This window comes from Pogona vitticeps, chromosome 3 (genome assembly GCF_051106095.1).
Source record: "Pogona vitticeps strain Pit_001003342236 chromosome 3, PviZW2.1, whole genome shotgun sequence".
Lineage (NCBI taxonomy): Eukaryota > Metazoa > Chordata > Lepidosauria > Squamata > Agamidae > Pogona > Pogona vitticeps.
In genome coordinates this window covers 202,689,690-202,706,166 of record NC_135785.1, presented here as the reverse complement: position 1 = coordinate 202,706,166, position 16,477 = coordinate 202,689,690, and the positions used below count along the sequence as shown (strand labels likewise).

Genomic DNA, 16,477 nt, shown 5'->3' with positions numbered 1-16,477 from the left:
ATCATCCAATGAAAATATTCAGTAGCATGTTGAGACAATTTTACCTAGAAAGTAGGAGGAATGGAAATTTTGCAGTGCTTTATTACAGACATTCCACAAGATCCCAAGATTGCATAGTGACTTACTTCCTGAGTTGCAAAACATGTGAAATCCTGTCTTAGAATCTGTAGGTCCCTGCTTACAGGGGAGGATGGTTGAGACCATGCCTTCCAACTGAGTTTGCAACCTATCTCTGGATTTACCTTATACAGTTGTAATTAAAATTATTCAACTCCCATTGCAAATCAGGTTTATTGTCAAAATTTACAGACTGAGGTGTTTGCAATGAACAAATCAGACAAAAGCAATTGAAATAGCTCTACATATGTTTCAAGTCTCGTTTAGTCGTGTCCGACTCTTCGTGACCCCATGGACCAGAGCACGCCAGGCCCTCCTATCTTCTACTGCCTCCCGGAGTTGTGTCAAATTCATGTTGGTTGCTTCGCAGACACTGTCCAGCCATCTCATCCTTGGTCGTCCCCTTCTCCTCTCGCCATCACACTTTCCCAACATCAGGGTCTTTTCCAGGGAGTCTTTTCTTCTCATTAGATGGCCAAAGTACTGGAGCCTCAGCTTCAGGATCTGTCCTTCCAGTGAGCACTCAGGGTTGATTTCCTTTAGAATTGATAGGTTTGTTCTCCTTGCAGTCCAGGGGATTCTCAAGAGTCTCCTCCAGCACCACAATTCAAAGGCATCAATTCGTCGGCGGTCTGCTTTCTTTATGGTCCAGCTCTCACTTCCATACATCACGACAGGAAAAACCATAGCTTTGACTATTCGGACTTTTGTTGGCAAAGTGATGTCTCTGCTTTTTAACATGCTGTCAAGATTTGTCATCGCTTTCCTCCCAAGAAGCAGGCGTCTTTTAATTTCGTGGCTGCTGTCTCCATCTGCAGTGATCATGGAGCCCAGGAAAATAAAATCTGTCACTGCCTCCATATCTTCCCCTTCTATTTCCCAGGAGGTGATGGGACCAGTGGCCATGATCTTAGTTTTTTTGATGTTGAGTTTCAGACCATTTTTTGCACTCTCTTCTTTCACCCTCATTACAAGGTTCTTTAATTCCTCCCCACTTTCTGCCATCAGAGTGGTGTCATCTGCATATCGGAGGTTGTTGATATTTCTTCCGGCAATCTTAATTCCGGTTTGGGATTCCTCCAGTCCAGCCTTCCGCATGATGTATTCTGCATATAAGTTGAATAAGCTGGGAGACAATATACAGCTGGTATATTGTGGTTTCCCCAAATTCAACTGAAAATGCAACTTTTAATAGCAAGCTTTCTTTTAATCATTGGATGCCTGACTGAGGTTGTTAAATGCATTGTTGTGTCTTACTGCTTTGAATGTGTCTTGGATGTTGCTTTTGTTTACTGTCTTTTAGTATGGTATTTCATATTTTTAATATTTGTATACTTACTGGTTTTAGCTTTACATATTGTCTCTTAATTATGTAAGCCACCTTGGATCGTTCTTAAGAAAAAAGGCAGGGTAAAAGTATTTTAAAATAAATAGATCCTGTAAGATCTTTGCAGGCTGGACAGCTGAGGGTTTTGACCCCAAGAGAGGTCCAGAAAACAGTAACCAGAAACCTGTAGCCCAATTATGGAATGCTCTCCCACCCGATATTCACCTAGCGCCTTCATTGGGAACCTTTAAGCGATTATTAAAAACATTTCTATTCAGACAGGCCTTCCCAGACTCTACATCTGATACTATAATGCTAAAATAACCAGAATTCACTAATGTTCAACCTCTACCATGCTTTATTTTATTTTAATGTTCTATTGTTATTGTTTTTATCTGTTGATATTGCATAGATTATTTTATTCTATTGCCTGCTTTGTATTGTTTGTCTTTATATTTTGTTTTATGGTATTATGTAAACTTCCCAGAGTGGCCTGGGTTGCCAGATAGGTGGTATAGAAAATAAATAAATAAATAGGTTTATAAATTTGGTTTATTGCACCATAGACCAAATAAAATTGTTAGTCCCAACTTGAGTGGATGCACTGAATAGATAAGACTGTCTAAGTAAACCATTGCATAAGTTCCATTGATTCAGTGCCTCTGTTGCGGTTGGAACTCTCAACATTCTAATTTCACATAGCCATATTGCCATATTTAAATAAATAAATAAATAATACCTACAAATTAGTTTTTCTCAGAATTGTATTATGACAGATTATCTTTTCAGAAGGCCTTCTGGAACATGGGTGGATGGCGATGCCTCATCACTTTGTGAATAGGCAGAAAAGGAAACCATATGTCTGTACATCTGATTTGACAAAAGAGATTCCTCTAAGTTTCCAATCGCTTAAAATCAGCTGCAGCGTGTGTCAAACTAAGCTGATATTTGGCAAACAGTCAACTCTATGACAGGAAACCATAGATGTCCACAGATGACAACGCTAACTAGGAATGGAGTATATAGCATGCTGTGGAGGCACATGATGATGCAACAGCAATGCCTGTAGCATCAAGGTGCCTGTCAAATTCATTATCATGCACTGCCTGGGAAAGTGAGTTTTTAAGAAATACATTCACCAGGCTGGCAGGAGGATTCTGGATTATAGTCCTTTAAAAAACATTTCCCTATTCTAGTTTTCATGCTGTCATTTACATCAGCATGAACTTCTGGATAGCTCAGTGGTTTAGGCATCTAGCTGCAGAATTTGATTCCCCATTATGCCACCTTGTCCAGGACTGGACTCAGTGACTCATAGGGTCCCTTCCAGCTCTGCAATTCTAAGAAAAAAAAATTCAAGCAAATTTAATGAGACAAGGAATTCAAAATATTCTAGTAAGTAATGTTTAATTCAAGGTCAATCCGTGACATCACTCAGGAGAACTCTTTTCCTGCTACTTCTCCATTGTGCCAAGAGGCTCACTGGGTACTTTGGGTCAATCTCTTCTTAGGTTGACCTACTTTAGTAGGTTGCTGTACTCAATGGAAGAAAAAAAATAATGTATTAAAATACAAAAGTACTTTTAATAGCCTGGCTTTGATGGGGACTAATTGTTGGGGCAATTAAAGTTACAATCTCCAGGAATTTTCTCCTTTGCTAGATCTTCTTTCTCTCTGTTCTCATTTTTTTTATAAAAAAATAACACGTTTGTATGGCTCTTTTCTTTCCAGTTGTACTGCCTCTCTTTTGTTTGCATCTAAACTACTTGAGCACTTTGCCTCTTCTTGTTGCCTAAATTTGCAACTAGAGCAGGCCTTTTGAATGAAGGAACTTATGGAGGAGTTGACTCGCTAAATCCCCACTAATTCAACTCTGCTGTGATTTACTACCCTATGCAAACAGGATTTCAGCTACTGAATGTGCTTAAATTTCATAACATGAATTAGCATATTATACAAAATAGTCTGTCTAATTTGTATAATATCAAAATTATGCTGTCCCATTCTGAAGAATTAGAAACACCCTAAACACCCTTAAGGGATGTGGTGGTGTTGTGGGTCGGAAGACCAGCAGTCGTAAGATCGAATCCATGCAATGGAGTGAGCTCCCGTCACTTGTCCCAGCTCCTGCCAACCTAGCAGTTCAAAAGCATGTAAAAATGCAAGTAGATACAGTGGACCCTCTACTTAAGGAATCAATCCGTATTGGAACGGTGGCTGCAAGTCGAAAAGTCTGTAGGTCGAATCTCCATTGACCTACAATGCATTGAAAACCGATTAATTCCATAACTGGCAGTTTTTATTCTATTTTTGTTCCAGTTTGGTTTTTTTCTGGTCTGTAAGTCGATTCTCCGGCTGCAAGTCGAATCTAAATTCTGCGGCCAGAGAAGTCTGTAACTCGAAAAGTCTGTAAGTCGAGCCGTCTGTAAGTCGAGGGTCCACTGTAAATAGGTACAACCACAGTGGGAAGGTAATGGCGTTCCATGTCTAGTTGTGCTGGCCACATGACCACAGAAACTCTACAGACAAACACTGGCTCTATGGCTTTGAAACGGGGATGAGCACCGCCCCCTAGAGTCGGACACGAGTGGACTAAATGTCAAGGGCAACCTTTAAACACACTTAAAGGCACAACAAACTGGCCAGAACTCTGAGCAGAAATAATATGCAGTGTCCCAAATGCACAGGCCACTTGGTAAAATCTATCTTGGGAACATCTCACCAGATACATTCTCTACAGAAGGAATGTATCAGATCTCAAATTTAACACCACTTGTTGTGTTCTTCCTCACAGTTTCAACAACAGCAACTTTTCAAAGGGTCTTGTTGTATCTCTAATTGCCTGTGCTTAGCTTGTTACATAAGGTTTTCACCTTCAGGCCTCTCATTTTTCTTTTCTTCCCTCGTATACTTCAAAGTTAAAGTATGAGCCATGTAATACTTCTCTGGAACCATTTTATTTTCAAAGAACACACAATAACTTTTTTTCTATTGTAAAAGATAAATATACTGAAAGAACTGGGCAAAGTACAATGCAAAGATGTTGAAATACGTTGCTCAAATGATCAAATACAGGAATGCTGAGTCATGGTGAGAAGCAAATGACATGCAAAACACTGCCCGTCTGACAAACCTATGCCCTCGTTTGAGACAACCTGAACATACTTTTCTTCAGGCATCTGAAGAATCTAACAGTAAAATCTGAAGACTCTAACAGTAAAATTCTGTTACTTCCAAACAAGCATTTATAGTACAGTACTTGAAAATTTTGTCAAGATAGGCAGAATACACATTCACAGATCATCTGATCAAAACGGTTAACTACATGGTATGACAGTTTAAACATTGCCATCACATGAATAATTAACATCAAAAAGTTTGATTTGTAGATGAGGAGAAACATTTTGTTATTTTACCACATCATTTTTAAAAATTAGTAATCAATGAGACTCTGAACACATTCATTTTTCCCAGGAATCCAGTCCACTGTTGATGCCATTATTATGATCTTCAGCATGCAAGGTTAAGAATATCATATTCATTTCACTGGAATTTGCTTCCTTATTTGTTTGTTTGTTTGTGTGAGAGTTAAAAAAGATTGTATTAATGTTCACTTATAAGACATTACAAAACCTATTAAAATATTAAATGGAGGAATTTAAAATACAACATGTGGCTAATGATATATGAAAATTAAAATTAATACATTAAATAATTTTGGACCAAAACCATGCTATGGAGTTCTATGACGCTTAGGTTGAAAAAAATCTAGAATTTTTTTCAATTTGTATTTGACCATATCTCTATTCTTTCTACTTTCTCTTTTTTGAAGAGTGGTTTGTTTCTGTTACGTACAGGCCTAACTGGCTGTGAAGCAATAAAGGATTCATATTTCTACTTTGTTTTTTTTGCAAATATTTTCTACTGTCTTTTGAAAACATAATAAAATAAGCAATAAAGAATTTAAGCATAATGAATTAGTGTGGTTCATGTTTTACTGTTAACTGGGTTTTTTCCAGCCATTATGGAATTAAAGTCTTTCTGAAAACTGTATTAAAACAGAACAGCATCTGAGCGTGAGGGAATCCTGGACTACTCTGTATACAGTACTCAGTTCAGACAAAGGTCTCTTTGAGTCTTCCCTTGGCCAGGTTGTATTAGTTTGTCTGTTAGGGCTAGTTGCCAGAGTCAGTTAAACCAGACCAGTCAAGTTCTGCTTAACATCTGCTTAAAACAGTTTGTTTAATCAATTTTAATAAGATCCCAAATTAATTCATTGTTGCTAATGTTAGTACTAAATATGTTTCATTTGTTGCATTAAACATTACTTTTTCAATAAATTGTTAGCAAGTCTGCATACCAGCGATCCAGGCCCATGCAAAACTTTGAAAATGCCATTATCTCTCCTTTAAAAAAAGAGAAAAAGAGAGGGAAATACAGCAGAGGGGCAGGACTCTCTTTGAATTCTGAGGCAGGAGGAAATTATTGGTTAAGTGATCGACAATCACTCTAACTCAGAAAGGTCCCTCCCAGTCATAGAAACTACAGGCTGTATGCAGGGTTGTAAAATTACAACATTTTATTGTGTTTATCCTCTGGGAGTTTTGTTTTGTATCTGGATCTTTTGCCACTGCCACCAGCTCTGTTTTGTAGCTCTTTCAAATCCTGTTCACCTTGAAAGAGACAGGGGCTTGTCTGCATACATGTTTTTAAGTGGGCTGGATCAGGCTACCTAGAGTCACTAGGCAATCCAGTATGCCATTTGGTGCAGTCCTCATCTTGAAATGGCATATGGACCTCAAGCAAACATTTTTGGCCTGCTGTCCATTTGCCTATATTGTGAAGTGTCTTAAGGAGAAAGCCAATTAAGCACTTCCTTGCCTCTGTGAAGGGGATGAGGAAGTGAATTTTTAAAAAGAATTGTATCAGAGCAGAACATATCACTTAAAAGAAAAGCCAAACGGAAAGCCTCTTCCCAGAAGAGGCGGGGGGGATGAGGGTAAATTTTGTTTACATTTTTCTTCTGCCCAACAGCTTGTCCCATATAAAACAATGGCACAACTCCGATTATTTCATTATATTTACATCCCACCTTTCCTCCAGTGAACTGAAGACACCTTACCCAAGTCTCCTCTTCTCCAGTTTATCTGCACAACAAGCTTGTGTAACTGGTCCAAAGCCACCCAGGACTTTTCATGCCCTGGAAGGACAGGTCTTCTGAGTTCTAGTCCAAAATCTAAGAATTATGCTATCCTTTTAGCTTCCTAAATACAACCCCCCCCCTCCATCCCAGTCTCTTGCGTCATTTGTGTAAGGGTTAAACTACATTGCACAAAAAGAGTACAGGCTTGAAGTTCAGCAGTTCTGCTTCTGGAGAGCAAGTCTCTGCAGGTGTAGCTTAATTATTTCAGAGCATACATATTTCCGATTTCACTGTTCTCCTTGTGACACACCTAGATAATTTTCAAATTCTTACACCATTAAGTTACAGGAGCTCCGCAAAGGTTCCTCTGTCCTTCCAAAAATCTCCCCCATGCTGGATCATATTTTTATACAGTGCGTTATTCCTACATGCAGTTTGTGGCTTGCTTGTGTGAACTTTATGCAGCACCTTAGGTTAGTTAGTATCAGAGATCCCTAACCTACAGTAAATGGGTAACCTAATTATCAGACTGTTTCATAAGCAAACAATGAATCAAAGATAACACCCAGAGGAAAAGCATCAAGGAACAGGCCGTCACGTGCTCCTGCTCTCTCTTATTATTCAGCCCTGCTCTCTTCTCCCGCAGGCTACACAGGACGACTTTTGTCCTTTGGGTCTCGGGAAATTTGCCAAAAAGGCGGGCCTAACCGCCCTTTTTTTGCAAAAACAGCACCCTACCCTTCACAGAGCATGCGCAGCAGGGTTTAAAGCTTCGACGACCGATAACACCCCGCAGATCAAGTCAGAGGCAAGATTCGCTCTTTCTTCGGCTGAACTTTGGTTCCTTGTGCACGTTCTAAAGGCAAGAAGGTGAGTTGGGGGTCGCCGGTGTTCTCGGATCAGGCACTCCTGTTACTGTATTCACAGACGGTGCTACCTGTTGGAACGTGAGTCGGGAGGGGCGATATGTCCAGGGCACAGAGGATGCAACACCACGCGCTGCAAGCCATTACTCGTGCACACACACACACACACACACACACACACACACACACACACACACACACACACACACACACACACACACACACACACAGAGAGAGAGAGAGGAGTGTATTTTTTTCTATATTCTGTATATATCCACGTGCACATGCACAACGTAGTGTTTTATGCCCCTGACGCCGAGGGCTCTCGTATGCAGGCAGAAAACGGGGGTAGGGATCGCTTACGGCGCAAGGATGTGGTCCTTTAGCTGCAGTTGGCTAACTGGGGCGCGCCCAGATCTGATGATATTGATGATTTTCTTCTACAGCAAATTCATCTGTGTCGCCACAACGGGGTGACATCGAAAATATTTATTTGCTCTGGTGGGAGGGAGGTGGAATTGTGTGCCTGGGGTGTTGCTAAAACGTTTTCCTGATCGGTATTCGCTTGGTAGAGAGAATGTCAACCCCTGCTGTTGCCGTGGTGACCGGATCCAACAAAGGCATTGGGTTTGCCATTGTGCGGGCTCTGTGCAAACAGTTCACTGGGGACGTCTACCTGACAGCCCGGGATGTGGAACGGGGCAAGGCAGCCGTGGCCAAGCTGCAGGAGGAAGGACTGAAGCCCCTCTTTCACCAGCTGGACATCAATGATCTTCAGAGTATCCGAGCTCTTCGGGATTTTCTAAAGGAAAAGTACGGGGGATTGAATGTGCTAGTCAACAATGCGGGAATTGCTTTCAAAGGTAAGTGACGCTTGCAATAATAGTGTTTGGAAGTACTACTACTAGTAGTATGATTAAATTGAAACTATTTAGAGAAGACAAGAGTCATGGGGAAAGACAATAAGGCAGGAAAAGAGGAAGACTAAACAGGAGATTGCTTGACTCAATAAAGGGACCACAGCCTTGAGTCCGCAAGAACAGAGCAGGGCTATTGGGAACAGACCCTTGCAGAGATCCTTAGTTCTTACAGTTGCCATAAGTCAGAAATGACTCATAACAACAACAGTAGTAATATTCTTTTTTGTGGAAAAACTACTGCCTGATCTTCCCCTTCTGATGAGGGTGGACTCACCATGGATTCTAAAGAGTGTGAGAAATAGTCTTTGCACCTGAAGAGGGAACCTCCTCTATCTCATTGCACATATTTTGGGAACTGAGCCTAGCACAAGAACAGGTGCTGCTGCTATAATTAATAGTAGTAATAATTAATGATTTGTACAATTGTGATGGAACAGCAGGACTGAATGTTGTATTTGTACTTTAAGCAGCATAAAGGTGCCTGCAGCCATATCTGCTATGCACTTCATGATCTTGATGGGCGCTGTTTTCTTTTGAAGTTCAAGGCCACCTCATACACTGTTGTTTTCTTACACAGAAAATGGTTCATTCCAGGAAAAAGTAGAAGTAATTTAGTTTAAGAAATATGGTCATGAGTACATGTACTCATCAGCAGTTATCGCACCCGGTACGATAGACATGAGCTTGATCTTTCTGTCTACATGCAAAGGCTCCTTCAGTGTCAGAAGAAGCTTGAAAGGGTCTCAGATGTGTATTTGGAAAAATTAATCAAAATAATACACAGCTGCAAAGCACAGGTAACTAGCATCTGGTAGAAATGATTTGTATTTTTTACATTTCCACTGGAGGCTAGAAGGTGCTCACAAATATTGTGACCACCAATCATCCTGGAAGCATCCTGTGCACTGTACATCATGAATACTGGTTGTGAGCAAAGACAGGAAGCTGAATTGTCCCAGTTATACTCAGTTACTGTTCAGGATAAAAAATGGTACAATGCAAGAAAGAACCTGCATTAGTATTGTATAGCGATGTACTGTACTAGTATCCTGATACAGTATCTGGGAGTTGATTGAGATAACGCATTTGCAGAGGAACGTACTTCTGAATAACTCTTGTATTTCTGCATTTTCATTTCTTTGCCATCATAAAAAGTGGAGGACACCACACCATTTCAAGTACAAGCAGAAGTGACCATGAAAACAAACTTCTTTGCAACCAGAAATATTTGCAATGAATTATTACCACTCATAAAACCGCAAGGTAAGTTCTGCATATTGATCCAGTAGTAACAAAGGGTGAAGAAACAGTACAGCAATTTCTTATTCTTAGGAGATAGAGTATTAGCAAAGACCTCTGTAAGACAGGGGGAGATGAATATGAAGATCGCTATACTGTTCAAAGTCTTCATGTTAGGGTCTTCAAAACAGTGATCGCTGGCATATCTAAACAAAATGTGTGTGGATGACACCTGAGATGGTCTACACGCATCCCAATGACAGACTGCTGTGCTTTGGCCATTTTTCAGCTGTTACAGGATCGCTCACAATAATGGAGGTCTTTTCACAGGCATTTAGTGAAGGAACAACAATAGGAACCTTATTTAGGCACTGATTACTGGATATATGAAAGGGCAGATGAGGATACACAGGAGATGCTCAATGTAGGAAAGGTTGCATTGCATTTTCCCACTGGCCCAAGTTTACACATTTAGTACCTCCATAAAAATGTCTGAGTAGGGTTGCAGTATATTAGGACAATCCTTTTTTTCCCTATAATACAATGTTGCAAGATCAGACAATCTACCCAACTCCTAAAATGCTGAGTCATTTTATGAAGTGAGTGAAATTGCTGGCATTATGGTGTATGACCTTCCCCTTCAGTCAGGCTTTTAAGCAGTAATGTGTCTCAGGAATGTGTTATTAATTAACTTATAGATTTTTATATGTTTTTTAAATTTATTTTTAATCTTGCTATATGTTTACTTTTTAAAAGCATATTTGTATATAATATTTTTTAAACTATTGATCTACAGTTGCAGTTGCTGTGAGCTGCCTTGGGTCTCATATGTTGAGAAAGCTGGCATATAAATAAATAAACTGATAAACTAGATAACATCCCCAAATATTTCAGCTTGTTATGGTTGTAACAGTACTTTTCATTAAAGTGTATATCTGTTTAAGATGCTAGTGAGATAGCTTGAAGAAAAGTAAATGCTAAAATTGTGTGTCCTACTCTTTGGATTTGTCATCAGTCTTTTTTTTTTTCTTAGAACTTCCTCAAGATATTAGTAGAAGTGTTTCTGTTTATATGTATGCTAATTCCTGTGTAATTTATTCTTAGTGATTTCATGTGCTAATTATTATTTCTACCTGTTGTTGTTCTTGTTCTTTGCACAATTTTCTTAATGATGGATTGTGTTGCTGTTCTTTGTCACAGGAAGGGTAGTGAATGTATCCAGTGTGGTAAGTGTTCGGGCTCTTCCCAAATGCAGCCAAGATCTGCAGGAGAAGTTTCGTAGCAACACAATCACGGAAGAAGAGCTAGTGAAACTCATGGAAAAATTTGTAGAAGACGCCAAGAAGGGGGTGCATGAGAAGGAGGGCTGGCCCAATACTGCTTATGGTGTTTCCAAAATCGGAGTGACGGTTCTGTCCCGAATTCAAGCACGGATGTTGAATGAAACACGGAAAGGGGATGGTATCCTCCTCAATGCCTGCTGTCCTGGGTGGGTCAGGACAGACATGGCAGGCCCAAGAGCCACCAAATCACCAGATGAAGGAGCTGAGACTCCAGTTTATTTGGCCCTTTTACCTCCTGGAGCTAATGGGCCTCATGGCCAATTTGTTAGTGATAAAACTGTTCAGCCGTGGTGAGCTTCTTCCTGAGATAAGCCCATTTATCTCCTATATTGCTATTGCTTCCGAATGCATGCAGGTTTTGATAACAGAAGATTAAGTGGAGATTCTTCTTTTAGATCTTTCCAATTAGTAACTCCAGTACTGAGTAATCAGCTGTAATGATGATGACATTTTAAGAATTGTGCATTGGAAACACAGTGTAGGGTACAGAGTTTTATGTGTCCAACACCCTATGCCTTTCCAAACAAGCAGCCATATTACCCTGTCTTATATGTTAACAAAATAAAGGGGGGGGGGGAGAAAGTAGCACTTTAAACACTAAACATAATATATGTTCTTCGTCATATCTCTATTGTTGCCTCCAGCCTTAGTTTTTAAAGGAGAGCAAGTGCTTCAGTTTTTGTCAGGAATCTGTGCTCCTAATCCTAGATTTATGGGTGGAAACTGCTAATAAACAGTTTATCAGATTTGCTGCTGTCTATTGAGCTATTAACAACTGCCCTTGATGATCTTTTTCCTTCATTCTTTGAACAATTACATATTATTCTGATCAGTAGTTTCTGTTGCATTCAATGAGGTTGCATGGAATAGTCCAGCCAATATTTAGAAATCCTGTTTCTCCAATATTTTAGAATACTGAATACTTTAGAAATTATAGAACCAGTAATTGATGATATTCTTAAAGCATTGTAGAACAGTTCAGTTCGAAGGGGCTTATAAGGCCATTGAGTCCAACCCCTTGCTCAGTGCAAGAATCCAAACCGAAGCAGATCTGACAGATGGTTGTCCAATTTTTTCTTGAATTCCTCCTTAATCAGTGTATTGTTACTTCCCAGAGAGATTCATTTGAGCTTGAAATTAAGTCACTAGTTTCCAAGTTAAAACCCAGGAAAAGCCTCAGTAATACCTGAACTTTTGAAAGTGAATGCTGTGTGGTGTGTGCCTCTATTGGCCACTTTGATCATTCAGATTAATAAGATTGGTCAATTATCTTCATTTTTGGCTGAAACTATTAGAATTCCTTTTTATCAGAAACTGACTGAAGTGTCCTGTTTAATTACTGACTTGTTAATTTATCACCAAAGGTTGAAAATATGCAAACTCATTATCATAATTTTAGAACGACAGAGCTGGAAGGGACCCTTTAGATCTTCAAGTCTAGTCTCTGTCAAATAGTTACAGTGGGGAATCGAACTCCCAACCTCAGCCAGAGACCTAAACCACTGAGCTATCCTGCAGTCATAACTCCTTATCTTTCCCGCTTATCCTGGTCCATTGTCAGTGGTAGCTGGTCCTTGAGAATAAATGAGACCCTGCCCTACCTCAGGCTTAAGCTACCCCATCCATTAGACCACTGGTTCTTAACCTTGGGTTACTCAGGAGTTTTGGACTGCATCTCCCAGAAGCCTTCACCACCTGCTGTGCTGACTGGGGTTTCTGGGAGTTGCAGTTGAAAAGCATCTGAGTAACAAAGGTTAAGAACCACTGCATTAGACTCTTGCCTGCCTCTGGGTGACCATGTTTCTCTCTGTGTGTGAATGCTTATTTGTGCCCTGACTCCACCTGTTGTTGGTTGCTGTGTCTTCCAGCCTACTGAACCACAATGGAGAGCAGCTGCCACTGGTTTTAGCAAACCTAGGCAAGCACTTGACCACTCCATTACGTTAGGTTATCTGCTTGAGAAATATTTTACTCATGGCCTACGTGCATCCCTTGTGGGTTGAAATCTTCCTTTGATTCTATTCAAAGGAAAGTTGCAACAAAAGTCTGTTAAATGGTAACACCAGTAGAACTACTGAGGAAGCTGCAGAGCTCTCCTGCCAAGACTCTGAGGAGGACTCGGAGTGAGGTCACTGGAGTCTCCCTAGCCCTCTGCAATTGCTGAGACAGCTATTTTGTGTTTAGGCAGGGTACAGTCAGCGTGCTGTTTCACTTTCAGGCTAGCCACTATTATTTTTTTAAATAATCAGCTTACATTTTTGCGTTACACTATCAGGATTGGCATATATGCCCCTGTAACTCCGGTGAGATTGAATCTATCTCCCATGTGTTACTTCACTGTGCTTTTTATTCTGGCATTTGAGAAGTCCTTACATAAGGGCATTTCCTGGACGATCACAGGCACATTACACACTGCTTTTGCTGACAGGGCGATGCCCTAGCAGATATATTGGGCTAAATCAAAATTCAGATATGCTGACTAAAGTAGCTAAATTCTGTGCTTCTGCGATCAAAATCCATGAAGGAAAGGTTCCACCTAAAGCACAGCTATAGTATCTGTAAATTGGTTTATATATGTAGAGGCCTTAATGATCACACGGGCTCTATGAGCTTCAAAGTAACAATGCTGTCATTCTATGCAAGCTGAAATAAATAGCCCATAGATAAGGCCTGTGATAGGGAGGCAGGAGATATTTAATAAGATGCATGAATGTAGATTTATATAGATTTATATAGTCGTTTTTAGTGTTTTTAGATAGATTTTTATGTCTCCTTATTTAAATAGTACAGTATTCCTTACTTTTGCTGGTCAATGACCGTAATAAAAAGTTTATTTTTTATTATCACTATCAGGATTGTGTATATCTGGATGGATGAATGTGTTCCTGTGCAGGCTTTAGCTGGGTAGGTCACAACAGAATCAAGGACTATCTTCCTCTCCTTTTCTATTTTTTCCACCTTTTCCATTGTTGGTGCACCATGAAGAAATAATAATGCCTGCTGCTCTGTTTGCAGAAGGAGGACGAATCAAGTACAGTACTGTATTTTGCAATTCTAATCAGTCAGTCTGTTCATGTTAGAACTTCAGTGCATCACTGGTGTAATCACTGGGAACAAGATTCTTCTGGCTTCTTGCCTGGATATATATCTTGAAACTAAATTACCAGCTGGAAAAAATTACCTACACAGCATGTGCATCTCTCAATTGTCCTCTAAGTGGAGCTGCTACTTTAGCAATTAGAGGGGTCTGGCAGATGATTCCTTGTCTGGTGCAGAATGCTATTTGGAGGCAACTCCTCCCCACACTTGAAAAAGTACATGACTGTCTGAAACACACCAAACCCTCTATTTTAGGCCCGCTGTTCCCAAAGTTGTTGGTGCATAACTCCACACCAGATCATTGCCTTTTGTTCTTCCCTTTTACATGTATTTTTTGTATGTCACTCTTACAAAAATGGGGACGTGGTGGTGCTGCAGGCTAAACCACAGAAGCCTTTGTATGCTGCAGGGTCAGAAGACCAGCAGTCATAAGATCGAATCCATGCGACGGAGTGAGCTCCCGTCGCTTTGTCCCAGCTCCTTGCCAACCTAGCAGTTCAAAAGCATGTAAATGCGAGTAGATAAATAGGTACCATCTCGGTGGGAAGATAAACAGCATTCTGGGTCTAAGTCACACTGGCCATGTGACAACAGAAACTGTCTTCGGACAAACGCTGGCTCTACGGCTTGGAAACGGGGATGAGCACCGCCCCCTAGAGTCGAACACGACTGACTAAATGTCAAGGGGAACCTTTACATTTACCTTACAAAAATATATTACTTATGTCCGGTTTGTTAAAATATACAGAAGGAGCTTTTGAAATGTATCTTACGGGGTTTTTTTAAAGAGTTAAGTACTGGTAAAGCAATAATGGAAATATTTTCCCAGATTTATCTATTGTGCTGTTCAGACTTGTGAAACAGCAAATGTAAGGATATTTCAGCTGCTTCTTTTTAATTTTCTTATTATACACATGCAGTTGTATTTTGATTTCATTTTGAACAATACTCTGTGTGTCTCATGTTTTCCTTGTCTTATGAATGCATCTCTAAATAGTAAAGAGTAGTGACTCTGCCATTAGTTGGCAGGATAAAAATATTAATAAAACATACAATTAAACTGAATTGAAATTAACTTCATCCCCCTTCTGTGTGAAGATGCAGTTCTTCTTGTAAAACTACTCTGCAGAAGAAATTAAATGCAATACTGTATATTGATTTGACTAATATATTCCATGTATTTGGATATTATTTCATTAGATAATTGTATACATTTTATGAATCTTGTGCCCTTTTTGTAGGAAGCAGTCAAATGTTGTGTTGCTGTTACTGAAATAGTCTACTCAATCAGAGCTCCTTACATCACAAAGATATCTTTTAGAATCTCTTTTCAGATGGTCTTGGTTTCAGGACAGTCTATGAAATATGAAACATAATGTGCTATTGTGTATCCATAACCTTGTTAAATTGAATAATTCACATTGTGGGAAAGAAATAATCTGTAATTTGGATTTGGTCTACCTTTTTATTTGGACCATGCACAGATAAGGCTCACTCAAAGATATTTACAGCTTCATATCCTGATTAAACACACATTCCTATGTGGTCCATTGTAACATTCCCTCCCCCACACCTGTATTGCCCATATGAACCCTGTGATATTCTTGCAGCCCTTTTACCCTTGCATTCCAAGTGTCTTTTACTCTTGAATAACCGGATGGTCTACTTACTTCAGCTTTAAAAATGGAACTATATGCACTGTATAACATAATCACTGCCATCATCTATTGAATAAACAATAACATTCTTCCACTGTTTCACTTAAGAAGTCTGTGTTACTGAGTTTTATTAACACAATTTATTGTAAAACACAAAACACATTGAAGGCGCAGAAAGCAGAAGTAGAAGAGAGCGATCAAAATCACTTGATCACATTGTTATTCTAGCTTTTAAAAATATATATCCAAAGATCCGAGTGTGTCACGTGCAGTTCGTATACTGGAGCCTTGTCTTTTATGAATTGAATGAGATTCCACATTGTCATAAAGTTAGCAGTTTGAATTCTCTTTTTCTTCTGAGTTGGTATGATGTTCTCCATAGGGGCAATTCGCCAGACTCTCTCTGCTGACTCTTTCCTCTAGCAGAATGGATCCAGAATTGGCCTTCACTAGGTGTTAATTTTTACATGATATACAGTACTGTAGAACCGATGTCCTCGATTGGAACCGAAGAGGGGAGGGGGAGCTACCCACACAAACACAACCCTGACCCCCGGGTGGCAGGCGCTGTCAGGGTTTTGAAAGCAGCAAATGATTCACCAGTTCGCACCCTTTCATTTAACGATGTATTATTCACGATAATTTAAGTGCTGAGAATCTTATTAAGGTTCAAATTAAAGCCTAGTACATTTAATTATCTAATCTGGCGTTTCCTATCTGACCGCAGCGGGAAGGCACTAAAGATGACGGCGATTTCATCAAGAA

General features: G+C 39.8%; 1 protein-coding gene across 1 annotated transcript; it reads left to right on the top strand.

Annotated features, from left to right (window-relative positions):
• The first annotated feature begins 7,216 nt into the window (after positions 1-7,216).
• Positions 7,217-15,822, top strand: LOC110076821 (carbonyl reductase [NADPH] 1). Its single transcript, XM_020789323.3, has 4 exons — positions 7,217-7,457; positions 8,026-8,316; positions 9,529-9,636; positions 10,813-15,822. Exons 2-4 carry the CDS (start codon positions 8,031-8,033, stop codon positions 11,247-11,249), a joined length of 831 nt encoding a protein of 276 aa, XP_020644982.3. The 5' UTR covers positions 7,217-7,457; positions 8,026-8,030; the 3' UTR covers positions 11,250-15,822.
• Positions 15,823-16,477: the final 655 nt, after the last annotated feature.

Excerpts from the sequence above, each read along its gene's own strand:
- LOC110076821 (XM_020789323.3), top strand. The coding sequence starts at position 8,031 with ATGTCAACCCCTGCTGTTGCCGTGGTGACCGGATCCAACAAAGGCATT. Across the intron at positions 8,317-9,528 it reads TGCGGGAATTGCTTTCAAAG|TGGAGGACACCACACCATTT; the intron begins GTAAGTGACGCT and ends CATCATAAAAAG. Across the intron at positions 9,637-10,812 it reads ACCACTCATAAAACCGCAAG|GAAGGGTAGTGAATGTATCC; the intron begins GTAAGTTCTGCA and ends TCTTTGTCACAG.